The 27,691-nt window shown below is 47.3% G+C and overlaps 1 protein-coding gene, 3 non-coding genes and 3 pseudogenes across 7 annotated transcripts; all 7 read right to left on the bottom strand.

Moving 5' to 3' along the window:
- Window positions 1-1,838: 1,838 nt before the first annotated feature.
- On the bottom strand, window positions 1,839-1,955 carry LOC123730613 (U5 spliceosomal RNA). The gene has a single exon (XR_006762048.1). It is a non-coding gene; the product is annotated as a U5 spliceosomal RNA (small nuclear RNA).
- Window positions 1,956-2,646: 691 nt separating this feature from the next.
- LOC123730563 (uncharacterized) lies at window positions 2,647-2,819 on the bottom strand (annotated as a pseudogene).
- A 2,763-nt stretch (window positions 2,820-5,582) lies between these two features.
- Window positions 5,583-5,699, bottom strand: LOC123730612 (U5 spliceosomal RNA). Its single transcript, XR_006762047.1, has one exon. It is a non-coding gene; the product is annotated as a U5 spliceosomal RNA (small nuclear RNA).
- A 683-nt stretch (window positions 5,700-6,382) lies between these two features.
- On the bottom strand, window positions 6,383-6,558 carry LOC123730577 (uncharacterized; annotated as a pseudogene).
- A 2,767-nt stretch (window positions 6,559-9,325) lies between these two features.
- LOC123730610 (U5 spliceosomal RNA) lies at window positions 9,326-9,442 on the bottom strand. Its single transcript, XR_006762045.1, has one exon. It is a non-coding gene; the product is annotated as a U5 spliceosomal RNA (small nuclear RNA).
- Window positions 9,443-9,933: 491 nt separating this feature from the next.
- LOC123730601 (uncharacterized) lies at window positions 9,934-10,057 on the bottom strand (annotated as a pseudogene).
- Window positions 10,058-21,348: 11,291 nt separating this feature from the next.
- LOC106586058 (ER membrane protein complex subunit 5) lies at window positions 21,349-27,298 on the bottom strand. 4 transcript variants are annotated; one of them, XM_014172883.2, is made up of 4 exons: window positions 26,947-27,286; window positions 23,888-23,940; window positions 23,651-23,754; window positions 21,349-21,886 (listed from the first exon to the last, which is right to left on the bottom strand). In XM_014172883.2, the coding sequence occupies exons 1-4, from the start codon at window positions 27,023-27,025 to the stop codon at window positions 21,730-21,732; spliced, it is 393 nt and encodes a 130-aa protein (XP_014028358.1). In that variant the 5' UTR covers window positions 27,026-27,286; the 3' UTR covers window positions 21,349-21,729. The 4 variants fall into 4 exon arrangements, with proteins under 4 accessions (XP_014028358.1, XP_014028359.1, XP_045563542.1 ...); XM_014172884.2 differs by lacking the exon at window positions 26,947-27,286 and adding an exon at window positions 26,344-26,898; XM_045707586.1 differs by lacking the exon at window positions 26,947-27,286 and adding an exon at window positions 25,511-25,541.
- Window positions 27,299-27,691: the final 393 nt, after the last annotated feature.

Below are 27,691 nucleotides of genomic sequence, written 5' to 3'. Positions count from 1 at the left end.
CTCCTTCCTTTCTGTCTCTTTCTTCTCCACCACCTTCTTCCCTATCTCCTTCCTTTCTGTCTCTTTCTCCTCCACCACCTTCTTCCCTGTCTCCTTCCTTTCTGTCTCTTTCTCCTCCACCACCTTCTTCCCTCTCTCCTTCCTTTCTGTCTCTTTCTCCTCCACCACCTTCTTCCCTGTCTCCTTCCTTTCTATCTCTTTCTTCTCCACCGCCGTCTTCCCAGTCTCCTTCCTTTCTGTCTCTTTCTTCTCCACCTCCGTCTTCCCAGTCTCCTCCCCTCTCTGTTGCCTTCTCCGTCTCCTTCCTCTCCACAGCCGTCTTCTCTGGCCCCTTCACTCTCCTGTCTCCTTCCTCCTCCTGCTCTCCTTTAGCCTTCTGCCCTTCCGTTTCCACTATGCTGTTGTCTTCTTTTCCGTTTTCTCCTCCCGCTTCCGTTTTCTCCTTCTCTTCCACCCGTGTGTCCGCTCCCTCTGTTCCAGTCCTTTGTTCTTGGTCCCTCCTTCTACCCCCATCCCCGGCTCTTGCTCCCCCCAGCTGCAGGCGCGTATGACCTCTGACGCGCCGGGCATTCACGCCACAGGTGCGTTAGCATACCACACCCGTGACATGCCTTCGGCGCGTCACAGTCCCTCGCCTCGTGCTCCGTAGATCCACAATACCTACACTTCTTTGTGCCGCACGAGGCGAGGATATGACCATAGGCCATACAACGCCTGCAGAACGGAGGCTGACGGGCATAATGCAACGTCCCCGGTCAGCCCCCAGGGAGAACATCGCCGGAGGATGGAGGTATCCACCCAATCCATTTGGGTCCTCTCTTAGGAGGGCCTGGAAACCCCTCCTCCCGGTCCAAAAGCCCAGGGAATCTTTGAGGTGCCTTCCTGAGGAGACACCATCCATGTATCTCCCCAGAAAGGCCCTCACCTCCTCGTCCTTAACGTAAGGGTTGTAAATGTTCACGTTAACCACTCGGAAATTGCTCCTCGCCAAGCTAGTCACCACGTAATGGGACATCGGCTTCTCCTTTTCCACTTCTCTCACCTTTCTGAGAATCTCGTCGTGCTTTTTCTCCGTATGCAATGCCACATCATATGCACCCTCCAATGGGTTTTCTTGTAGGCAGAACACTTCCTCCACCTTCAGCCCAAGGATACCGATCAGGATAGTCCTCCCAAAAGCGTCTCTGTCCAGTGGATCCATCGCCTTATCCCTCCAGGAAAAGCGCACCGTATTCGCCAGCCCCATCCTAGGGACTGGCCTCCCTGTAGTATTTTTGCGCCATCTCCGCAAGGAGCTTGGCGCCCTCTCCTCCGCTCCTGCTTTTCCTCCAAAAAAGTAAAAACTGAAAAGAGCGGCAAAATACACCAACCGTGTCTCAAAAAACCAAAAACAACAAACTTTCCTCCCTCCTGCCTTCCTTCGACCTTTTGGCTCAGCGGGCTTTGGGGCACCTCGGTACCAAGCTTGATCTGAGCCAAAAGGCCGAGAAGCGATAACCCACAAATTGACCCCTGCACCCGCCGGTCCCCGGGGCCTCGGCAGACCTCATCGGTTTGGCAAAGTTGGCTCCTCCTCACCCAACGCTTCCCTGGTGACAGGCGGGTGTGTTTTTTTAAAAGTCGCTAATGCGTCGTTAGGTCACTAGCTCTTTAATCCTAGTGCGACTATTTGTTCAATGCCCGGCAAATACACCAGTCATCGTCGGGCTTGAACTCAATTGCCCGAGCGACTACTTTGAGTGGAAAAAATACGCGGTCGGTCAGCCGGCTTCAAGTCAAACGCCTGAGCAAAAAGTCTCGGCGTCATCTCTGTCAATTTCTCTTGAAACAAGATACCGGGCTCTGCCAGAAGCAAAGCCCTTCCAAAAATACGTTGAACTCGTAAGTGTTCCTCTCCACGGAAGTCTTTAGTAAAAGGCGAAAGGCTTGTGCGTAATGAAGAGAAACCAGAGTCGTATGGAAGTCAGAGGTCGGGGCCCGAGACACACACGGTGCACTCTAGGCCGGGTCCCCGCGGGTGGTCCCCGAACCCACTCTTCCAAGTTTTCGAGGGCTGTGGGTAAAAAGTCACAGACAGACAGACAGACAGACAGACAGACAGACAGACAGACAGATAGACAGATAGACAGATAGACAGATAGACAATCCTGGTGAAGTGATTGTATTTTTGGGGGGGGGCTCAAAAACACACACACACACACAATCCTGGTGAAGTGATTGTATTTTTTGGGGGGGGGGCTCAAAAACACACACACACACACACACACACACACACAATCCTGGTGAAGTGATTGTATTTTTGGGGGGGCTCAAAAACACACACACACACACACACACACACACACACACACACACACACACACACACACACACACAATCCTGGTGAAGTGATTGTATTTTTTGGGGGGGTCTCAAACACACACACACACACACACACACACACACACACACACACACACACACACACTCTCCTGGCCAATGTTTTTTTTTTTTTTTTAAGTAAAATGGCGGGAAAACGGGGGACCCCCATGAAGGGGGCTTCGCACTTGTTTCAGTTTGGATGATTCTTCTTTTTCCATTCCTTCTCTTCTTCTGCTAGCTGTTTTACATAGCTTGGTGTATTTCTTTTCCTTGACAATGGGAGAAAAGTGTTGCACCGTTCCCGGAGGTACTGCAATACCGGGTCGATGCGTGGAGCGGACGGAGCAAGCCCCATTTCCGACTCCCTGTTCGAAAAATCCATTTAATATGTAGTCCCCCGATGGGGGACGTATCAGATATTAAACTGATAAGAACAGATTTTTTTTTATAAAATATATTTATTACGTTCAATGCCTTTCAATACAAAACCATATATCAATCAAAAATCATAACTAGGCATTTTACTTATAACACAATCCGGAAAACCCAAAACAATAAATCAGGGGAAACATCTTCCCTCCCTTTCCTACTTACAAACCAAACCCATACCCACACCAAAAAATTCAAAGAAAAACTCACCCCATCCCGACCGACGGGGACGCCTTCTCCACTCCTGACGCTCCCCGTCGGCCTCCATCCCCTCTCCCCTGGATACAGAAACAATGCCTGGTACCCGCACACTCTGTGTCATTTGCCCCCACTTAAATCCACCACCCTACTTTCTTCTGGACTCAGGCCCGAGCACCCCATGCCCCCAAACAGAAAACTTTCTCCTTCCTCCATCCCCCAACCCTGGGCCATGCCTGGGAGGTCTAGCTCCGCAAGGGGTGTAAACGAACATGAAGGAGAGGGAGCCCACGAGGGCCCTAAAACCTCTCCCCCTGCTCCCCCACACCCCCCTTTTTACCACCCTTCCTCCTCCTACTGTCCGGTCGCTCCCACGTCTTTGGCTTCTTTATAGGTGGAGGACGCAACCAGGGAACATCCCTGTCTGCGTCCGACAGCCCCCCTCGCTTCGTTCATATTGTCCGGCAGCCCCACCACCATCTCCCTCAGCTCCTCCACCCGTGATCTCACCTCTTTACTGTCCCCCCACTCCTTCACTCCATCTCCTACTGGTCCCGCCACCACTGCCTTCTCTTTCTCCTCCCTTTCTGTCTCTTTCTTCTCCACCACCTTCTTCCCTGTCTCCTTCCTTTCTGTCTCTTTCTTCTCCACCACCTTCTTCCCTATCTCCTTCCTTTCTGTCTCTTTCTCCTCCACCACCTTCTTCCCTGTCTCCTCCCTTTCTGTCTCTTTCTTCTCCACCACCTTCTTCCCTGTCTCCTTCCTTTCTGTCTCTTTCTTCTCCACCACCTTCTTCCCTATCTCCTTCCTTTCTGTCTCTTTCTCCTCCACCACCTTCTTCCCTGTCTCCTTCCTTTCTGTCTCTTTCTCCTCCACCACCTTCTTCCCTCTCTCCTTCCTTTCTGTCTCTTTCTCCTCCACCACCTTCTTCCCTGTCTCCTTCCTTTCTATCTCTTTCTTCTCCACCGCCGTCTTCCCAGTCTCCTTCCTTTCTGTCTCTTTCTTCTCCACCTCCGTCTTCCCAGTCTCCTCCCTCTCTGTTGCCTTCTCCGTCTCCTTCCTCTCCACAGCCGTCTTCTCTGGCCCCTTCACTCTCCTGTCTCCTTCCTCCTCCTGCTCTCCTTTAGCCTTCTGCCCTTCCGTTTCCACTATGCTGTTGTCTTCTTTTCCGTTTTCTCCTCCCGCTTCCGTTTTCTCCTTCTCTTCCACCCGTGTGTCCGCTCCCTCTGTTCCAGTCCTTTGTTCTTGGTCCCTCCTTCTACCCCCATCCCCGGCTCTTGCTCCCCCAGCTGCAGACGCGTATGACCTCTGACGCGCCGGGCATTCACGCCACAGGTGCGTTAGCATACCACACCCGTGACATGCCTTCGGCGCGTCACAGTCCCTCGCCTCGTGCTCCGTAGATCCACAATACCTACACTTCTTTGTGCCGCACGAGGCGAGGATATGACCATAGGCCATACAACGCCTGCAGAACGGAGGCTGACGGGCATAATGCAACGTCCCCCGGTCAGCCCCCAGGGAGAACATCGCCGGAGGATGGAGGTATCCACCCAATCCATTTGGGTCCTCTCTTAGGAGGGCCTGAAACCCCTCCTCCCGGTCCAAAAGCCCAGGGAATCTTTGAGGTGCCTTCCTGAGGAGACACCATCCATGTATCTCCCCAGAAAGGCCCTCACCTCCTCGTCCTTAACGTAAGGGTTGTAAATGTTCACGTTAACCACTCGGAAATTGCTCCTCGCCAAGCTAGTCACCACGTAATGGGACATCGGCTTCTCCTTTTCCACTTCTCTCACCTTTCTGAGAATCTCGTCGTGCTTTTTCTCCGTATGCAATGCCACATCATATGCACCCTCCAATGGGTTTTCTTGTAGGCAGAACACTTCCTCCACCTTCAGCCCAAGGATACCGATCAGGATAGTCCTCCCAAAAGCGTCTCTGTCCAGTGGATCCATCGCCTTATCCCTCCAGGAAAAGCGCACCGTATTCGCCAGCCCCATCCTAGGGACTGGCCTCCCTGTAGTATTTTGCGCCATCTCCGCAAGGAGCTTGGCGCCCTCTCCTCCGCTCCTGCTTTTCCTCCAAAAAAGTAAAAACTGAAAAGAGCGGCAAAATACACCAACCGTGTCTCAAAAAACCAAAAAACAACAAACTTTCCTCCCTCCTGCCTTCCTTCGACCTTTTGGCTCAGCGGGCTTTGGGGCACCTCGGTACCAAGCTTGATCTGAGCCAAAAGGCCGAGAAGCGATAACCCACAAATTGACCCCTGCACCCGCCGGTCCCGGGGCCTCGGCAGACCTCATCGGTTTGGCAAAAGTTGGCTCCTCCTCACCCAACGCTTCCCTGGTGACAGGCGGGTGTGTTTTTTTTAAAAGTCGCTAATGCGTCGTTAGGTCACTAGCTCTTTAATCCTAGTGCGACTATTTGTTCAATGCCCGGCAAATACACCAGTCATCGTCGGGCTTGAACTCAATTGCCCGAGCGACTACTTTGAGTGGAAAAAATACGCCGGTCGGTCAGCCGGCTTCAAGTCAAACGCCTGAGCAAAAAGTCTCGGCGTCATCTCTGTCAATTTCTCTTGAAACAAGATACCGGGCTCTGCCAGAAGCAAAGCCCTTCCAAAAATACGTTGAACTCGTAAGTGTTCCTCTCCACGGAAGTCTTTAGTAAAAGGCGAAAGGCTTGTGCGTAATGAAGAGAAACCAGAGTCGTATGGAAGTCAGAGGTCGGGGCCCGAGACACACACGGTGCACTCTAGGCCGGGTCCCCGCGGGTGGTCCCCGAACCCACTCTTCCAAGTTTTCGAGGGCTGTGGGTAAAAAGTCACAGACAGACAGACAGACAGACAGACAGACAGACAGACAGATAGACAGATAGACAGATAGACAGATAGACAATCCTGGTGAAGTGATTGTATTTTTGGGGGGGGCTCAAAACACACACACACACACAATCCTGGTGAAGTGATTGTATTTTTGGGGGGCTCAAAAACACACACACACACACACACACACACACACAATCCTGGTGAAGTGATTGTATTTTTTGGGGGGCTCAAAACACACACACACACACACACACACACACACACACACACACACACACACACACACACACACACAATCCTGGTGAAGTGATTGTATTTTTGGGGGCTCAAAAACACACACACACACACACACACACACACACACACACACACACACACACACACACTCTCCTGGCCAATGTTTTTTTTTTTTTTTTTTTAAGTAAAATGGCGGGAAAACGGGGACCCCCATGAAGGGGGCTTCGCACTTGTTTCAGTTTGGATGATTCTTCTTTTTCCATTCCTTCTCTTCTTCTGCTAGCTGTTTTACATAGCTTGGTGTATTTCTTTTCCTTGACAATGGGAGAAAAGTGTTGCACCGTTCCCGGAGGTACTGCAATACCGGGTCGATGCGTGGAGCGGACGGAGCAAGCCCCATTTCCGACTCCCTGTTCGAAAAATCCATTTAATATGTAGTCCCCCCGATGGGGGACGTATCAGATATTAAACTGATAAGAACAGATTTTTTTTTTTATAAAATATATTTATTACGTTCAATGCCTTTCAATACAAAACCATATATCAATCAAAAATCATAACTAGGCATTTTACTTATAACACAATCCGGAAAACCCAAAACAATAAATCAGGGAAACATCTTCCCTCCCTTTCCTACTTACAAACCAAACCCATACCCACACCAAAAAATTCAAAGAAAAACTCACCCCATCCCGACCGACGGGGACGCCTTCTCCACTCCTGACGCTCCCCCGTCGGCCTCCATCCCTCTCCCCTGGATACAGAAACAATGCCTGGTACCCGCACACTCTGTGTCATTTGCCCCCCACTTAAATCCACCACCCTACTTTCTTCTGGACTCAGGCCCGAGCACCCCATGCCCCCAAACAGAAAACTTTCTCCTTCCTCCATCCCCCAACCCTGGGCCATGCCTGGGAGGTCTAGCTCCGCAAGGGGTGTAAACGAACATGAAGGAGAGGGAGCCCACGAGGGCCCTAAAACCTCTCCCCCTGCTCCCCCACACCCCCCTTTTACCACCCTTCCTCCTCCTACTGTCCGGTCGCTCCCACGTCTTTGGCTTCTTTATAGGTGGAGGACGCAACCAGGGAACATCCCTGTCTGCGTCCGACAGCCCCCCTCGCTTCGTTCATATTGTCCGGCAGCCCCACCACCATCTCCCTCAGCTCCTCCACCCGTGATCTCACCTCTTTACTGTCCCCCCACTCCTTCACTCCATCTCCTACTGGTCCCGCCACCACTGCCTTCTCTTTCTCCTCCCTTTCTGTCTCTTTCTTCTCCACCACCTTCTTCCCTGTCTCCTTCCTTTCTGTCTCTTTCTTCTCCACCACCTTCTTCCCTATCTCCTTCCTTTCTGTCTCTTTCTCCTCCACCACCTTCTTCCCTGTCTCCTCCCTTTCTGTCTCTTTCTTCTCCACCACCTTCTTCCCTGTCTCCTTCCTTTCTGTCTCTTTCTTCTCCACCACCTTCTTCCCTATCTCCTTCCTTTCTGTCTCTTTCTCCTCCACCACCTTCTTCCCTGTCTCCTTCCTTTCTGTCTCTTTCTCCTCCACCACCTTCTTCCCTCTCTCCTTCCTTTCTGTCTCTTTCTCCTCCACCACCTTCTTCCCTGTCTCCTTCCTTTCTATCTCTTTCTTCTCCACCGCCGTCTTCCCAGTCTCCTTCCTTTCTGTCTCTTTCTTCTCCACCTCCGTCTTCCCAGTCTCCTCCCTCTCTGTTGCCTTCTCCGTCTCCTTCCTCTCCACAGCCGTCTTCTCTGGCCCCTTCACTCTCCTGTCTCCTTCCTCCTCCTGCTCTCCTTTAGCCTTCTGCCCTTCCGTTTCCACTATGCTGTTGTCTTCTTTTCCGTTTTCTCCTCCCGCTTCCGTTTTCTCCTTCTCTTCCACCCGTGTGTCCGCTCCCTCTGTTCCAGTCCTTTGTTCTTGGTCCCTCCTTCTACCCCCATCCCCGGCTCTTGCTCCCCCCAGCTGCAGACGCCGTATGACCTCTGACGCGCCGGGCATTCACGCCACAGGTGCGTTAGCATACCACACCCGTGACATGCCTTCGGCGCGTCACAGTCCTCGCCTCGTGCTCCGTAGATCCACAATACCTACACTTCTTTGTGCCGCACGAGGCGAGGATATGACCATAGGCCATACAACGCCTGCAGAACGGAGGCTGACGGGCATAATGCAACGTCCCCCGGTCAGCCCCCAGGGAGAACATCGCCGGAGGATGGAGGTATCCACCCAATCCATTTGGGTCCTCTCTTAGGAGGGCCTGGAAACCCCTCCTCCCGGTCCAAAAGCCCAGGGAATCTTTGAGGTGCCTTCCTGAGGAGACACCATCCATGTATCTCCCCAGAAAGGCCCTCACCTCCTCGTCCTTAACGTAAGGGTTGTAAATGTTCACGTTAACCACTCGGAAATTGCTCCTCGCCAAGCTAGTCACCACGTAATGGGACATCGGCTTCTCCTTTTCCACTTCTCTCACCTTTCTGAGAATCTCGTCGTGCTTTTTCTCCGTATGCAATGCCACATCATATGCACCCTCCAATGGGTTTTCTTGTAGGCAGAACACTTCCTCCACCTTCAGCCCAAGGATACCGATCAGGATAGTCCTCCCAAAAGCGTCTCTGTCCAGTGGATCCATCGCCTTATCCCTCCAGGAAAAGCGCACCGTATTCGCCAGCCCCATCCTAGGGACTGGCCTCCCTGTAGTATTTTGCGCCATCTCCGCAAGGAGCTTGGCGCCCTCTCCTCCGCTCCTGCTTTTCCTCCAAAAAAGTAAAAACTGAAAAGAGCGGCAAAATACACCAACCGTGTCTCAAAAAACCAAAAACAACAAACTTTCCTCCCTCCTGCCTTCCTTCGACCTTTTGGCTCAGCGGGCTTTGGGGCACCTCGGTACCAAGCTTGATCTGAGCCAAAAGGCCGAGAAGCGATAACCCACAAATTGACCCCTGCACCCGCCGGGCCCCCGGGGGCCTCGGCAGACCTCATCGGTTTGGCAAAAGTTGGCTCCTCCTCACCCAACGCTTCCCTGGTGACAGGCGGGTGTGTTTTTTTTTAAAAGTCGCTAATGCGTCGTTAGGTCACTAGCTCTTTAATCCTAGTGCGACTATTTGTTCAATGCCCGGCAAATACACCAGTCATCGTCGGGCTTGAACTCAATTGCCCGAGCGACTACTTTGAGTGGAAAAAATACGCCGGTCGGTCAGCCGGCTTCAAGTCAAACGCCTGAGCAAAAAGTCTCGGCGTCATCTCTGTCAATTTCTCTTGAAACAAGATACCGGGCTCTGCCAGAAGCAAAGCCCTTCCAAAAATACGTTGAACTCGTAAGTGTTCCTCTCCACGGAAGTCTTTAGTAAAAGGCGAAAGGCTTGTGCGTAATGAAGAGAAACCAGAGTCGTATGGAAGTCAGAGGTCGGGGCCCGAGACACACACGGTGCACTCTAGGCCGGGTCCCCGCGGGTGGTCCCCGAACCCACTCTTCCAAGTTTTCGAGGGCTGTGGGTAAAAAGTCACAGACAGACAGACAGACAGACAGACAGACAGACAGATAGACAATCCTGGTGAAGTGATTGTATTTTTGGGGGGGCTCAAAACACACACACACACACAATCCTGGTGAAGTGATTGTATTTTTTGGGGGGGCTCAAAAACACACACACACACACACACACACACACACACACACACACACACACACACACACACACACTCTCCTGGCCAATGTTTTTTTTTTTTTTTTAAGTAAAATGGCGGGAAAACGGGGGACCCCCATGAAGGGGGCTTCGCACTTGTTTCAGTTTGGATGATTCTTCTTTTTCATTCCTTCTCTTCTTCTGCTAGCTGTTTTACATAGCTTGGTGTATTTCTTTTTCCTTGACAATGGGAGAAAAGTGTTGCACCGTTCCCGGAGGTACTGCAATACCGGGTCGATGCGTGGAGCGGACGGAGCAAGCCCCATTTCCGACTCCCTGTTCGAAAAATCCATTTAATATGTAGTCCCCCGATGGGGGATTGGGGGGGGTTGTCCTCTCCTCCCACTTTTTCCACCACTGCACCTTCCGCGCCCTCCACTACCACCGGCTCCACCACTACATTCTCAACCACCACCGGCTCCACCACCACCTCCTCGGCAACTGCCGTTCCCTCCCCTTGGCGCTCAGAAGTCCGGTCCGCGGCCGCCGTCTCCCTCTCCCTCCTTTCGGCCCTGACCTTATTGGCCCAGGAGAAGGGGCAGCCGCGGATGAGGTGGGACCGCTCGCCACAGAGGTTGCACGACCTTCCGTTCGTGCACTCCTCGTAGCGGTGGCCCACCTCCCGGCACTTCATGCAGACCACCTTGTCGCAGGCGTCTGCTAGGTGGCCATGTTCACCACACTTACGGCACAGCTTGGGCTGGTCCTGGTAGTGAACATGGCCTCTATTCTCTCCGAGGACTATGGTGGATGGGATGGCTTTCAACCCACCATAGCCCCCAGGGTCCTCCCTCTGCTGGACAGTCACCCTCCAGGCCCCTGTCCAGATCCCATCGGGATCCTTCACCTGGACCAAGGGCCCCTTCACGTTGCAGTACCTGCCCAGCCATACTGCAACGTCCTCCGGCTGTACGGTTTCATTGTACATACGGATAATAACGGTTTTAATGCTATTGGCTGTGGGTAAAAAGTCACAGACAGACAGACAGACAGACAGACAGACAGACAATCCTGGTGAAGTGATTGTATTTTGGGGGGGTCAAAAACACACACACACACAATCCTGGTGAAGTGTTTGTATTTTTTTGGGGGGGTCAAAAACACACACACACACACACACACACACACACAATCCTGGCCAATGTTTTTTTTTTTGATGATTAAAAGATTTTATTACTGTTCAAAAACATAAGCATAATAAACAAACCATCAACAATCATAATCATCACTACCATGAAACTCAACACAAGGCATTTGAAATTTCAAAACGAATGACACCCAAATTAAAACTCAGGGGAGCATCTTCCCTCCCCCTCAATACCCACATAAACTAGATACCTAAATCTCTATATTTCCCCATACCTAACTTATTCCTTTTCCCTATTCCCTTTACCACAGTCCTAAACCCCCCTTCCACCTCTCCCGGGCAGCATGCTGCCCCCACTTCCTCTCCTCCCTCTTCATCCTCCCCCTCACATTTTCTTCCACCCTCCTCACTATCCCCTCCACTCCCCAATCTCTCACTGTCCTTACCATGTTCTGTCTGGATTCCCACAGCCCCCGTTTAACCTCTTACATCTAGACGTTCCGCTAGCGGAACACCTGCTCCAATATCCAATGATAGGCGTGGCGCGAATTACAAATTCCTCAAAAATACAAAAACTTCAATTTTTCAAACATATGACTATTTCACAGCATTTTAAAGACAAGACTCTCCTTTATCTAACCACACTGTCCGATTTCAAAAAGGCTTTACAACGAAAGCAAAACATTAGATTATGTCAGCAGAGTACCAAGCCAGAAATAATCAGACACCCATTTTTCAAGCTAGCATATAATGTCACAAAAACCCAGAAGACAGCTAAATGCAGCACTAACCTTTGATGATCTTCATCAGATGACACACCTAGGACATTATGTTATACAATACATGCATGTTTTGTTCAATCAAGTTCATATTTATATCAAAAAACAGCTTTTTACATTAGCATGTGACGTTCAGAACTAGCATACCCCCCGCAAACCACCGGGGAATTTGCTAACAATTTACTAAATTACTCACGATAAACGTTCACAAAAAGCATAACAATTATTAAGAATTATAGATACAGAACTCCTCTATGCACTCGATATGTACGATTTTAAAATGGCTTTTTGGTGAAAGCACATTTTGCAATATTCTAAGTACATAGCCCAGCCATCACGGGCTAGCTATTTAGACACCCGGCAAGTTTAGCACTCACCAATATCAGATTTACTATTATAAAAGTTTGATTACCTTTTGTTGTCTTCGTCAGAATGCACTCCTACTTCAATAATAAATGTTGGTTTGGTCCAAAATAATCCATCGTTATATCCGAATAGCGGCGTTTTGTTCGTGCGTCCCAGACACTATCCGAAATGGTAAATCAGGGTCGTGCGCATGGCGCATTTCGTGACAAAAAAAATCTAAATATTCCATTACCGTACTTCGAAGCATGTCAACCGCTGTTTAAAATCAATTTTTATGCCATTTTTCTTGTAAAAAAGCGATAATATTCCGACCGGGAATGTCCATTTAGCTAAACAGAGGAAAGAAAACAAAGCTTTCGGTCGACGCGGGCACGAGCCTGAGTCTCACAGTACTGTAACCAGCCACTACCCAAACGAGCTACTTTGTTTCAGCCAGAGCCTGCAAAGCCACGATTCAGCGTTTTGCCGCCTTCTGAGAGCCTATGGCAGCCGTAGGAAGTGTCACGGGACAGCTAAGATCCTCACTCTTCAATAAACAGAGACAAGAAGAACGACACCTTGTCAGACAGGCCACTTCCTGCATGAAATCTTCAGGTTCTTGCCTGCCATATGAGTTCAGTTATACTCACAGACACCATTCAAACAGTTTTAGAAACTTTAGGGTGTTTTCTATCCAAAGCCAATAATTATATGCATATTCTAGTTACTGGGCAGGAGTAGTAACCAGATTAAATCGGGTACGTTTTTTATCCAGCCGTGAAAATACTGCCCCCTAGCCATAACAGGTTAAAGAGGCATATGAGAAGCCATAGTAGAAATCTGTCCCTTACCGTCCCCCTCGCTCTCCCTACTCCTCTCTCTACCCGAGCCCACGACAAAATAAAATCCCATCTTACCTTACCTAACAACACCCGTGCCCTAGCCCACACTACTCCGGCAAAGGCACAGTCCCAAAAGGCATGGCGCACAGTCTCCTCCCCGCCACAAGATGGTCTTGGGCAGGTGGGGGATCGCGCCAAGCTATGCCGGTACACAATGGAAAGCACCGGCAAACACTTGTGGAGGCTCAACCAATTCAGGTCCTTGAGCCTGTTGTCCAGACCCCGCGCCTGCACTCCCTCCCAGACCACTGCCGGGATACCCACCACAGGTGCCGGACACCCTCCCTGTCTGACCTCCTCGTACAGGTGCTTGTGGTCTAAACCTACTCGGGCAACTTCAACCTCGGGGTGCGCACGTAACCACTTGGCCGCGTGACCAAAGCGCCACGGCAGCTGTTCCGCCCGAGGACCCGTGTTAGACAACACCATTACGCTTCTCGCCTGGTATGAGAACACCCGCAGGAGGTAACCGGACGGGTGTACTACCGGATGAGCAAGCTCTGTCAACAAAAAAGAAACAAAAATTGAGTCCAGCTTGAGGGGGAAGTGTGGTACCCCCCTACCTCCCTCCCCGATGGGGCAAAGCATGCGTGCCCTGGCGACCCACTCGTACCTGCCACCCCACATGAACTGAAACACTAGCCTCACTAGAGGCCTCCACCACTCTAACACCCCCTCGCACATGGACTGGAGGCCCCCAAGCCCCCGAAACACACCATTAACAAAAGCTTGCTCATCCAGCACATCCCGATCTAACTTCCAATACCCCCTACCGAAGAGGCAGACAGGAGAACTCACCTGCAGGAGCACACCGTCGTGATCTGAAAAGAACACAGGCAACAGCCGACCAGACAACTGACCCAAGGACCTTGATAGAAAAATATAGTCAAGCCTCCGCGCAACCCCCCTGGAGTTGCGCCAAGTGGGACCAGCCATTTTCGGAGCAGTGTGCAGGCCACCATCAACCAGACCATGGCAAGCCATTAGCCCGGTGATGGCGCCTGCACTGCTGTCCCCCCCTACCCCTAAATCTATATTAAAGTTCCCCCCTATCACCAACTGCCTATTTGTGACACACAGGTGCGTCAGACAGTCCACCATCTCCCTCCTGTCTGCCGCCACCTGTGGTCCGTACACCACAACTAATCTATACCTACAATCTCTTAATGTGACATCCACCCCCAAAACCCTCCCCTGCATAACAACAAAAGTATCCTCAACCTTTACCTCCCTATTCCCAAACAAAATCCCTACCCCGAAGAGTGAACCCCCCATACCCCAAACTGACTCCCCTTTATCCCACTCCCTCTTAAACCTCACAACATCCCCCCCATCCCTTTGGTGAACCTCCTGTAAAAAAACAAAAATCAAACCCCACACCCTCTAAATAACTAAAAACCGCCCTTCTTTTTATCCTATCCCTCAAACCCCTTACATTTAAACTAACAAAAGTAATTTTATCCATAATGAAAACATTAACAACAACCTACTAACAACAAAAACATATCAGGTGGCTCACCCGATGCTCCCCTGCTCCATCTCCTCCGACAGGGATGCAAAAATGTTCCCCCCGTCCGAAGAATTCAGGTCCTCCTCAGATGAGGCCACCTGCTAGCACCCAACTTGGGACACTCCGTTTCCCCCTTCCTCTAAGACCCCCAAGTCATCTGCCCATGATGCCGGGAAAGGGTTGGGGATGGAGGTTTCCGGCTTCTCTGAACAGCCTTGCGACCCTCCATCGCCAGGATGCAGAGGTCGTCATGTCGATTTCCGCTAGGGGTAAAGGGAGGGATGAGTCCTGTGAGGACAGGGGGGCCACTTCAGCGGCACTGTCTTTAACCCCCATCGCACGCTTGCCTGCCCCCTCCCCTAAGCCTCCCACCTCTTTCTGCACCTCACCCTTCCGCTTCGTCCTCTTGCCGATGTAGGGTTCCTGCTCCAGCTCCGGGATCACCTTCCCTACTGACGGTTCCTTCCCATCCTGCCCGAGCAGCACACCAGAGTCTGAGACCCACTCCCCTGCCCTTGACCCCAACACTGGAAAGTTTTCCACCATTTCTACCAGGGCCCCAAGCCCCTCCACCCTATCAAGTGATGAGCCCATCTCCATTCCGCCACCCGCCTCCTCCACCTCCGGCTGCTGGATAGCGGACCCCTCACCTCCTTTCACTGACGGCCCTGAGGCCACCTCTTTCCCGGCCCTGGCACGTGGAGTGGGCGTTGGTGAGGATGGTCTCTCCTGCTCCTTCCTCTCTGGGTCTTTCTTGCTAGACCCAGGGTCCCTTCTTTGCAGTTGTTCCCCCACAGAGTCTCCTCCTTCCTTTCTGCCTGCCGCCGCCTCGGCATATGACTGCCGACGGGACGGACAGTCCCGGAACAGGTGCAGCCTACTACCACACCCGTGGCACTCCTTCGGCTACCTACAGTCCTTTGCCTCATGCTCCCCCGATTTGCAAAACCTGCATCTCCCTGTACTGCAGGCAGCCGTAACGTGCCCGTACTCCCTACATTTCTTACAGAAAGGGGGATGACGGGTGTAGAAGAGCATCCCCCTGTCCGAACCCAGAGAAAAGACCGCCGGGGGATGTAGGAAGCCATCAAACCCTTCCTTATCCGGCCTAAGGAGCACCTGGAACTGATGGCGGCCATTCCAGAATCCCAAAGAGTCCTTCACATATCTTGCCCCCGACGTGACGTCACAAAAACAGCCCAGAAATGCCCCTATGGCGATATCTTTTACATGAGGGTTGTACATATGTACATTAATAGTCCTGAAATTGGTCTTAAACAGACACGTTACATTGAAAAAGGACAATGGCTTCTCTCCAGCAGCCGCTTTTGCTCTGTCCGTTATGTCGCACATACCTTCTGTATGAAAGGTCACGTCATATGCTTCCTCCATAGCATTTCCCTGCAGACACATAACCTCTGGGACTTTGACTTTCAGGGCCCCCATCAAAACGGTTCTTCCAAAAGAATCTCTTGGCAAGCGTGTATCTTCTTCCTTCTTCCAAGCGAAACGGATTGTGTTCTTAAGTCCAGTCCTGGGGACCGACCTTGCGCTGCTGTTGGCCATCTCTTCACGGAAAAAAGCCAAAATCCAAGTTGAAAATAAATTAACTGGATTTCCTTCTTACTCCCTCCGGCCTTTGACCTTTGACTCAGCGGGCTTTGAGACACCTCGGTGCCAAGCTTGATCTGAGCCAAAAGGCAAAGAAGCGATAACCCACAAATTGACCCCTGCACCCACCGGGCCTCCGGGGTCTCGGCAGACCTCAGCGGTTTGGCAAAAGTTGGCTCCTCCCCACCCGACGCTTTCCTGGTGACAGGCGTTTTTTTTTTTAAGTCGCTAATGATTTAATCTGGTTACTACTCCTGCCCAGTAACTAGAATATGCATATAATTATTGCCTTTGGATAGAAAACACCCTAAAGTTTCTAAAACTGTTTGAATGGTGTCTGTGAGTATAACAGAACTCCTATGGCAGGCCAAAACCTGAGAAGATTTCAAGCAGGAAGTGGCCTGTCTGAGAAGTAGTGTTTCATCTTGGCTCTTTTTATTGAAGACTCAGGATCTGTGCAATAACGTGACACTTCCTACGTCTTCCATAGGGTCTCAGAGCCCGGGAAAATGTTGAACGATATCGAGGCAGGCTCTGGCTGAAACACTTTATCGCTTTTGGCAAGTGGCCACTCAGAGTACTATGGGCTTAGGCGCGTGCCCGCTTCGACCGAATGGTTTCTTTTCCTTTGTCTGTTTATCTAAACGCAGATTCCCGGTCGGAATATTATCGCTTTTTAATGAGAAAAATGGCATAAAAATTGATTTTAAACAGCGGTTGACATGCTTCGAAGTACGGTAATGGAATATTTAGAATTCTTTTGTCACGAATTGCGCCATGCTCGTCACCCTTATTTAGCCTTTAGGATAGTGTCTAGAACGCACGAACAAAACGCCGCTGTTTGGATATAACGATGGATTATTTTGGACCAAACCAACATTTGTTATTGAAGTCGAAGTCCTGGGAGTGCATTCTGACGAAGACAACAAAGGTAAGAACATTTTTCTTATAGTAAATCTGACTTTGATGAGTGCTAAACCTGCTGGGTGTCTAAATAGCTAGCCCTGTGATGCCGGGCTATCTACTGAGAATATTGCAAAATGTGCTTTCACCGAAAAGCTATTTTAAAATCGGACATATCGAGTGCATAGAGGAGTTCTGTATCTATAATTCTTAAAATAATTGTTATGCTTTTTGTGAACGTTTATCGTGAGTAATTTAGTAAATTCACCGGCAGTGTTCGGTGGGAATGCTAGTCACATGCTAATGTAAAAAGCTGTTTTTTGATATAAATATGAACTTGATTGAACAAAACATGCATGTATTGTATAACATAATGTCCTAGGGTTGTCATCTGATGAAGATCATCAAAGGTTAGTGCTGCATTTAGCTGTGGTTTGGGTTTATGTGACATTATATGCTAGCTTGAAAAATGGGTGTCTGATTATTTCTGGCTGGGTACTCTGCTGACATAATCTAATGTTTTGCTTTTGAAATCTTTTTGAAATCGGACAGTGTGGTTAGATTAACGAGAGTTATCTTTAAAATGGTGTAAAATTGTCATATTTTTGAAAAATTGAAGTAATAGCATATCTAAGGATTTGAATAACGCGCCACAGGATTCAACTGGCTGTTGAGTAGGTGGGACGCGTCCCACCTAGCCCATAGAGGTTAAGCCTAGTGCTACATTTAATATGTAGCACTAGACGTATCTGCCGCCACCTGTGGCCCGTACACCACAACTAATCTATACCTACAATCTCTTAATGTGACATCCACCCCCAAAACCCTCCCCTGCATTACAACAAAAGAACCCTCAACCTTTACCTCCCTATTCCCAAACAAAATCCCTACCCCCGAAGAGTGAACCCCCCATACCCCAAACTGATTACCCCTTATCCCACTCCCTCTTAAACCTCACAACATCCCCCCATCCCTTAGGTGAACCTCCTGTAAAAAACAAAAATAAAACCCCACACCCTCTAAATAACTAAAAACCGCCCTTCTTTTTACCCTATCCCTCAACCCCCTTACATTTTCACTAACAAAAGTGATTGTATCCATAAGTTAAAAAAAATATTACACTAACAAACCCAAACAGGAGGCTCACCCGATGCTCCCCTGCTCCATCTCCTCCGACAGAGGTGCAAAAATGCTCCCCCTGTCCGACGAATACAGGTCCTCTTCAGGAAAAACCGCCTGCTCGCCACCCACTAGGTTCTCCATGCTTTCCCCTGCCCCCAAGTCATCTGCCCATGACGCCGGGATTGGGTTGGGGACGCAGTCTTCCGGTTTCCCAGAAAACCCCTGTGACCTCTCTTCCCCCAGGGGCATAGACAGAGTGGAGATCGTACTGTTAATATCCCCTAGTGGCAGAGGGAGAGAAGAGTCGTGCAAGAACAGGGGGGCCACCTTAGCGGCACTGTCTTTTACCCCCAGCTGGTGAACAATTTTTCAGAGAACTTACACAAGTTACCCATTTTCTCTTTTTCCCCAAGTTTATTTTTTAAATTAAATGTAAAAAAACATTTCTGGATGGTGTTCAAACCAGAACATAAACAAAAAGTGTATATTTTGAAAGTAAAAGTTGTATAAAGCCCATTAAACTGGAAACTTATATAGAACACAGAATTTTAAATTGTAAGCTTCTTTTTTAAATAAACAAAAACAGATTTCAAAAGGTTCTAAGTGTTCTATTAAATGTTGTGCACTAAGTTTGTCATGTCCAATTGCTTATTAAAAATTCCAAATTAGATTTTACTGTAGCCCACTGCTTTTAGTGTAATATACTACAAGTACACCCCCCCACATACGTACTGTATTTGAACAGTGAAGCTAAGATTTTATATTTGTCTCTATACTCCCAGATTTTGGATTTGAGAGTACGTCACCTTTAATTTGAGGGATTTTCATAAATGTTTTACCGTTTACAAAAGAAACCATTATGTATCTAGTCCCCCCCATGTGAAGAAGTCAAAGTAGTCAAAAGTTTAGTACTTGGTCCCATATTCCTTGCATGCATTGACTACATCAAGCTTGTGACTAAAGTCATTTACAGTTTGTTTGGGTTGCGTTTTACCCCCAGTAGTAACTGAACGGTGAATGATGACTTTAGTAATTTTTCTTAATGACTCCTGTTTCTGAACACTTCTCAATTTATCCTTATGCCATGATTTAAAAAATAATTCATGATGAGTGAGGTGCAGTTCAGAGGCTACAACCAAACATGATAACCTCTCACCATTACAAATTTAAATGTAACCTTTATTTAACTAGGCAAGTCAGTTAAGAACAAATTATTATTGACAATGCCGGCCTACACCGGGCCACCCCATGGAACTCCCAATCACGGCCGGTTGTAATACAGCCTGGATTCGAACCAGGGTGTCTGTAGTGACGCCTTCAGCACTGAGATGCAGTGCCTTAGACCGCTGCACCACTCAGGAACCCTACCAATAACAGGGGAGGGTAGCATTTTTGGGGGGTATGTTCTTTGTGTCTCCGTAACATTCTCAAACATCATTATCCACAATTCATTCATGATTATCCATGATCATGGTAGCCTCCACATGGATATAGAAGTGTTCAGAAACATCTATTCTTACAATAAAAGTGACTCCAAAATGGTACAAAACATTATTCATATTGGGCAAAACATACTGCAAATGCATCCAACAAGCTTGTAAAGACACAAGTCATTGTGTGAGTGCCAAATGGCTAAAGTATTGCACTATATAGGGATAGGGTGCCATTTGGGACTCAGCTCAGTGGGAGCCCTCAAGTATGCACAATCTATAAAACCTAACTGATGCATCCTAACCCACAGATACACTATATATACACAAAAGTATGTGGACACCCCTTCAAATTAGTGGGTTTAGCCATTTCAGCCAAACCTATTGCTGGCAGGTGTATAAAAACGAGCACAACCATGCAATCTCCATACAGCAACATTGAAGTGCCTTACTGAAGAACGCAGTGACTTTCAACGTGGCACCGTCATAGGATCCCACCTTTCCAACAAGTAAGTTCATAAAATGTCTGCCCTGCTAGATCTGCCCCGGTCAACTATAAGTGCTGTTATTGTGACGTGGAAATGTTTAGGAGCAACAACAGCTCAGCCGCGAAGTGGTAGGCAACACAAGCTAACGGACAGGACCGCCACGTGCTGAAGCGCGTAAAAATTCTGTACTCGGTTGCAACACTCACTACCAAGTTCCAAACTGCCTCTGGAAGCAATATCAGCACAAAAACTGTTCTTCAGGGGTTTCATGAAATGGGTTTCCATGACCGAGCAGCCGCACACAAGCCTAAGACTACTATGTGCAATGCCAAGCGTCGACTGTAGTTGTGCAAAGCTAGCTGCCATTGGACTCTGGGGCAGTGGATAAGCGTTCTCTGGAGTGATGAATCACACTTCACCATCCGACAGTCCGATGGACGAATCTGGGTTTGGCGTATGCCAGTAGAATGCTACCTGCCCCAATGCATAGTGCCAACTGTAAAGTTTGGTGGAGGAGGAATAATGGGCTAGGCCCCCCTTAGTTCCAGTGAAGGGAAATCTTAACGCTACAGCATACAATGACATTCTAGACGATTCTGTTCTTACAACTTTGTGGCAACAGTTTGGGAAAAGGCCTTTCCTGTTTCAGCATGACAATGCCCCCTTGCACAACGCAAAGTCCATACAGAAATGGTTTGTCGAGATCGGTGTGGAAGAACTTGACTGGCCTGCACAGAGCCCTGACCTCAACTCCATCGAACACCTTTGGGATGAATTAGAACACAGACTGCGAGCCAGGCCTAATCGCCCAACATCAGTGCCCGACCTCACTACTGCTCTTGTGGCTGATGGAACAAGTCCCGGCAATAATGTTCCAACATCTAGTGGAAAGCCGTTCCAGAAGAGTGGAGGCTGTTATAGCAGCAAAGGGGGGGACCAACTCCATATTAATACCCATGATTTTGGAGTGAGATGTTCGACGAGCAGGTGTCCACATATTTTTGGTCATGTAGCGTATATCTGCAAGACATTAAATGCATTCGGTTATCTTTGACCAATAAATGCAGAAATACATCTAACACACTGATAAAATCAATGATTTTAAGTTAAAACATTCTGCTGAATCTTAAAAGGCCAAATTAAAAAAAACACTGCCCAAACAAATGTACCATTAGTCTCTACTTTGTGTTCACAGTATCATTAGCATTGCTAACACTGCCTTACTGTGCTTTCCATGGTGCATCCTTCAGGCTTGACCTTTGTGACTCCAATGACCGTGGTAACTTTATTGCATACAGAATAAGCTCCAAAGTCTAATTTTAAACTCCAGGAGATCAGGTCATGAATTATCTCAACAGAAGTGAAGACTTTTTACTAGATAAAAGAAAATCTCATATCTGCAGATAAAAAATGAAATAAATAGTTCCAGACAGCTGCTCAAGATAGACATGTATTGTGGCAAACCAAACATCATGCCCCTTGTCCAACAAAGGGGAACAACTGCTTAGAAGTCTTAAAGGATTAGACACATACATCTTACCCTACCCTTAGCTAAGTAAGGGGAAGATGTGTCAAATCCTTTTACTTCTAAGCAATTATAATTATATACAAACAAATCTGCCTGAAAAAATGTGGGGTTGGTTGACAGTCAGGAGTTAAATATGGTAACCACTTACGGGAGGAGATGCACATTCGTACAGCATATTAATATATATACTAAGACAAATTAAATGTAGTAGAATTTACTTTGTGGGATCTAACCAAAAAGCTTATTTGTGCACAGAAATAAAGACATGTTGGTGGGGAAGGCAAGTCTCAGTGCAAATGCTTCAGTTTGCGTAGTCGCAGGGGGTTGGGCAGGGCCTGTGTGTTTGGGATGTTGGAGACCTCTTGGTTGGGAGAGCAGAAGAGCACCCTACCGCGATGATTGAACATGTAGAAAGACGGGTGGTTCCTCAATGTGTCAAACGTCCTAAAAAATGAGAAGGCAGTGAGTAGTTTGAACTATACTCATGATTATGTTTTCAGTGTGATAGGTCAATAACAATAGGTCAATAACAATAGGGCTACCCATATAGGCAAGTCAATTATTATGCTGATTTACAACACTATACATGTCAGCTACAAGAACAAGTGAAATCCCTGCCACACTTAACAAAGAGCTGCAGTCAGTTTCAGAATGGGTGGCCAGAAGGCCAGCATCCCGGAGTCACCTCTTCACTGTTGATGTTGAGACTGGTGTTTTGCGGGTACTATTTAATGAAGCTGCCAGTTGAGGACTTGTGAGGCGTCTGTTTCTCAAACTAGACACTAATGTACTTGTCCTCTTGCTCAGTTGTGCACCGGGGCCTCCCACTCCTCTTTCTATTCTGGTGAGAGCCAGTTCGCGGTGTTCTGTGAATGGAGTAGTACACAGCGTTGTACGAGATATTCAGTTTCTTGGCAATTTCTCACATGGAATAGCCTTCATTTCTCAGAACAAGAATAGACTGACGAGTTTCAGAAGAAAGGTCTTTGTTTCTGGCCATTTTGAGCCTGTAATTGAACCCACAAATGCCCATGCTCCAGATACTCAACTAGTCTAAAGAAGGCCAGTTTTATTGCTTCTTTAATCAGGACAACAGTTTTCAGCTGTGCTAACATAATTGCAAAAAGGTTTTCTAATGACCAATTAGCCTTTTAAAATGATAAACTTGGATTAGCTAACACAACGTGCCATTGGAACACAGGAGTGATGGTTGCTGATAATGGGTCTCTGATAATGTAGATATTCCATAATTTTATGTTTTAAATCAACCGTTTCCAGCTACAATAGTCATTTACAACATTAACAATGTCTAAACTGTATTTCTGATCAATTAGATGTTATTTTAAATGGACAAAAATGTTTTGCCTTTCTTTCAAAAACAAGGACATTTATAAGTGACCCCAAACTGTTCAACTGTAGCGTATCTACAACAGAAGCTAAGATGGCGAGAAGTCTGTCCATTATAAAGCGCTGCTCTACCTTCTTAATAACACTATCAATAAGGCTGGTCCTACAGGATCTAGTTTTGTCATACCTGGACTACTGTTCAGTTCTGTGGTCAGGTGCCTCAAAAGGGACCTCGGAAAATTACAATTGGCTCAGAACAGGACAGCACGGCTGGCCCTTAAATGTACACGGAGAGCTAATATTAAAAATATGCATTTCAATCTCTCCTGGCTCAAAGTAGAGCAGAGATTAACTTCATCACTACTTGTATTTGTGAGAAGTATTGACATGTTGAATGCACCGAGCTGTCTGTCTAAACTACTGGCACACAGCTCAGACACCCATGCATATCCCACAAGACATGCCACAAGAGGTATCTTCACAGTCCCCAAGTCTAGAACAGACTATGGGAGGCACACAGTGCCATGACTACATAGAGCCATGACTACATGGAACTTTATTCCACATCAAGTAACTAATGCAAGCAGTAAAATCAGATAAACAGATAAAAATACACCATATGCAACAGTGGGGACTGTGAAGAAAGACACGCATACACTGATTTTGAGTTGTAGATATGTGATAGTAGAGTAGTGGCGTGGCCTGAGGGCACACACTTGATGTGTTGTGAAATCTTTTGTGAAATGTATTGTAATGTTTTTCAAATTGTATGACTGCCTCAATTTTGCTGGACCCCAGGAAGAGTAGCTGCTGAGCTAATGGGGATCCATAATACATAAAATTACTGAAATGAAGGCTTACTTGTTTTTCAGCTCTGAGGATGCATCCATATCTTTAAACTCTCCAGAGATGTGGACTATACCATAAATGGTCAGAACAAAGGCTAACAAAGTCTGTAAAACAATCTGCAAAACAAAATTAAAACAATAGATATATTTTTCTTTTGAAATGTGTTTAGTCAAAACGGTACAGTTAATAGAATGGATCTACATCAAAGAATGGAATAAGTTACTAGGTATTTAGTATTAAATAACTTACATCTATTGGTAGTGTTTCTTTTTCTTTTTCTGTCAGACGCATGTAGGATCGATCTGGTGGGGGAAAAGAATAACATTTATCACACTGGAATCAATGTGGCTACAGCTGATACAAAATCAAGTGGGTAGCTAGTCTCACTCCATCCATAGCAGATGTTACAAGTGGCAAGCTAACTTGCATAACTGTTAGTACTTTGGCTTTTGGAGCATAGCTTCCAACTGGATCCTGGATTTCCTGACGGGACGACACCAGGTGGTGAGGGTAGGAAACAACTCCGTACCCTGATCCTCAACACAGAGCCCTCCCTCCCACAGATGTGCTTAGCCCCCTCCTGTACTCTCTGTTCACCCATGACTGTGTGGCCATGCACGACTACAACTCAATCAAGTTTGTTGACTACACAAGAGTGGTAGGCCTGATTACTAACAACGAGACAGACTACAAGGAGTAGGTCAGAGCCAGGAAAATAACCTCTCCCTTAACAAAACGAAGGAGCTTAACCTGGACTACAAGAGACAGAAGAGAAATCACACCCCCATCCTCGGGGCCACAGTGGGTAGGGTCAAAACCTTTAAGTTCTTCGGAGCGCCCATCACTGAGGACCTGAAATGGTCTCGCCACACCGACATCGTGGTGAAGGCACAAAAGCGCCTCTACAACCTCAGGCAGCTAAAGAAATTGGCCATGGCCCCTAACCAGTGTTGTAGTACTCGAGACCGGTCTCGGTTTTGTCTCTGTGTCGGATACATTTTTACCCTGTCTCGACTCGGTCTCGGACAATGACAACTCATCCTTTCTTGCCGAGACCAGTGGAGTGAAAACTCATAATTATCAGCTCCCATTCAGATAGCCCATAAAACCGCTTCGCAAGGCAAATGTAGTCACACTCCTTCACAACACAATATCTTATTGTCTATTGAAACCTTGGCTTCCTACTTTACTTGTAACATTAATGTCCTTTACTTTTGTTGAAAAACACCCTCAAGTTCATCAGAATTTCCTTGATTTGCTGGTAGGGAAGAGTGGGGGACATTGTTTGAAAGTTGCGTGCTCACTATTAATAAGTGGGGGAAGTCTCAGACCCCTCGCCGCCCTCCAGGTCCTGACTTGGATCAGTCTCAGTTTAGGTGGTCTCGAACACAACACTGCCACTAAGACCCTCACGAACTCTACAGCTGCACCATTAGAACATTCTGCCAGGCTGCATCACCGCCTGGTACGGCAACTGCTCTGCCCTCAACCGCACGGCTCTCCAGAGGGTGGTGCAGGCAGCCCAACGCTGTTCACTCAGCTATCGCCCGACAGACAGACATAGACAGTACAGATGCATCTTCGCTCAGACCGAGAGGCTAAAAAACAGCTTCTATTACTAGGCCATCAGACTAGACTGTTGAACAGCCATCGCTAGCCGTCTACCAGGTGATGCTCACTCACACAAGCTATCACACACACACACACACACTACATACTCACAAACACAGGCACATTCAAACACATACACAAAGCTGTCCCACGCTATAGATATTAAACCACTCGTCATTTCCCATTTCACACTGTATTTAAATACTGTATCCCCGACATAGCTAATCATAATATTTCTACTGTACATTGTATTTTATTTACACTGGATTATTGACATACAGGGCCTAGAAGGCCGGCATCCCGGAGTCGCCTCTTCATTGTTGCCGTCGAGACTGGTGTTTTGCAGGTACTATTTAATGAAGCTGCCAGTTGAGGACTTGTGAGGCATCTGTTTCTCAAACTAGACACTAATGTACTTGTCCTCTTGCTCAGTTGTGCACCGGGGCCTCCCACTCCTCTTTCTATTCTGGTTAGAGACAGTTATCGCTGTTCTATGAATGGAGAAGTACACAGCTTTGTACGAGATCTTCAGTTTCTTGGAAATTTCTCGCATGGAATAGCCTTCATTTCTCAGAACAATAATAGACTGACGAGTTTCAGAAGAAAGGTCTTTGTTTCTGGCCATTTTGAGCCTGTAATTGAACCAACAAATGCTCATGCTCCAGATACTCAACTAGTCTAAAGGCCAGTTTTAATGCTTCTTTAATCAGCACAGTTTTCAGCTGTGCAATCAATTGCATTAAGGTTCTAATGATCAATTAGCCTTTTAAAATGATAAAATTGGATTAGCTAACACAATGTGCCATTGGAACACAGGCCTGATAGTTGTATGTAGATATTCCATAAAAATATATATATATATATATATATTTTAAATCTGCCGTTTCCAGCTACAACAGTCATTTTACAACATTGACAATGTCTACACTGCATTTCTGATCAATTAGATGTTATTTTAAATGGATAAAAAAATGTGCTTTTGTTTAAAAAAAAAAGGACATTTCTAAGTGAACCCAAGCTTTTTAACGGTAGTGTATGAACTTTTGTACATTCAATTCTAGCTGATCTTGTGTAAATTCTCACATAGTACATACGTAGATTGCATTGGATTACTGCCTCGGTGCTATTTGAGTTAATCAGATTCATCCCGCAGTTCTTGATTCCTTGTCTTTTTCCCCCTTACATTTAAATTGTCTGACATTTTACTACATTGTTAGGAGCTGGTAACATAACGATTTCGCTGCACCCACTATAACACCTGCCAAATTGTGTACGCGACCAATAAACCTTGATTTGATTCCTTGTTTTCAATTAAATACTTGTTAATATAAAGTCACGTACTGCTAGCAGACCGCGTTGGCAAGCAGACATTGTTAGCTAGCTAGCTACTGTAACGTTAGTAACGTTGGGACACATCATCGTGAGTCTGAACGAAAACATGTTCTGTCCCAACGGTACCAGCTAGCTGCTTACTGTGCCAATAATATGACATGCTAAATCGCTAGCTAGTAGTTAGCCATCTGGTTTAAGAATTATTCTTCCTCGCTTGATAAACTGGTTTGTTTAACGAAAGTTAGCTAGCACACGCTAGTTTTAACGGGCCGCAGTACACTGCATGGTTGATATCTGAATGTGTATTTTGATCTAAACAGCTAAATAAAAGGCCAGATATGTTTATCTTATTGTATCGCACTTACGTTGTGCCGCTGAGAAAGCCGCGTGAGCCAGGGCAAATAGACCAACCCCTACGACATCTCTCCAAAAAGACGAAACCATGTTCAAGAGGAGAGTGATAAATTCTTCTTCTACGATGGGGTTTAAGGGCGGTTGGCATCCAATGTTAATGTTGCATTACCACCACCAGCTGGACGGGGTATTGAATAAGACATACAACAACAAAAAAACATTGCGGGAAATGGGAACAACGAAATCATACAAAATGAAACACGTCAACTAAGGAAAAACCATCCCACCTCTTCAATTAAAGTGCACTGCAAAATACATCCCTACACAAGCTCAGGGGCCTGTGATGGCGGAACATTCACTGACAGGATTTCCTGCACGCCCTCGGCTGTGAAGTCACAACACACAAAAACGTTCAGCAGCATTCAATTTTCTTCGACTTCTCCGCTTGTGCTGTACAATTTATTACCATTTCAATAGAAAATACAGTCCACCTTTTTAACATGTAGCATTTCACTATTCTTTGTTTTTATTTAACCTTTATTTAACTAGGCAAGTCAGTTAAGAACAAATTCTTATTTACAATGATGGCCTAAGAACAGTGGGTTAACTGCCTTGTTCAGGGGCAGAACGACAGATTTTTACCTTGTCAGCTCAGGGATTCAATCTAGCAACCTTTCGGTTACTTGTCCAACGCTCTAACTACTAGGCTGCCTGCCGCCCCACTGTCCTTTGTATTCATGTTACCTGATTAAATTG

This window comes from Salmo salar, chromosome ssa25, assembly GCF_905237065.1.
Source record: "Salmo salar chromosome ssa25, Ssal_v3.1, whole genome shotgun sequence".
NCBI lineage: Eukaryota > Metazoa > Chordata > Actinopteri > Salmoniformes > Salmonidae > Salmo > Salmo salar.
The sequence above is the reverse complement of the archived record's forward strand: the minus strand, read 5'-3'. Positions and strand labels throughout refer to the sequence as shown.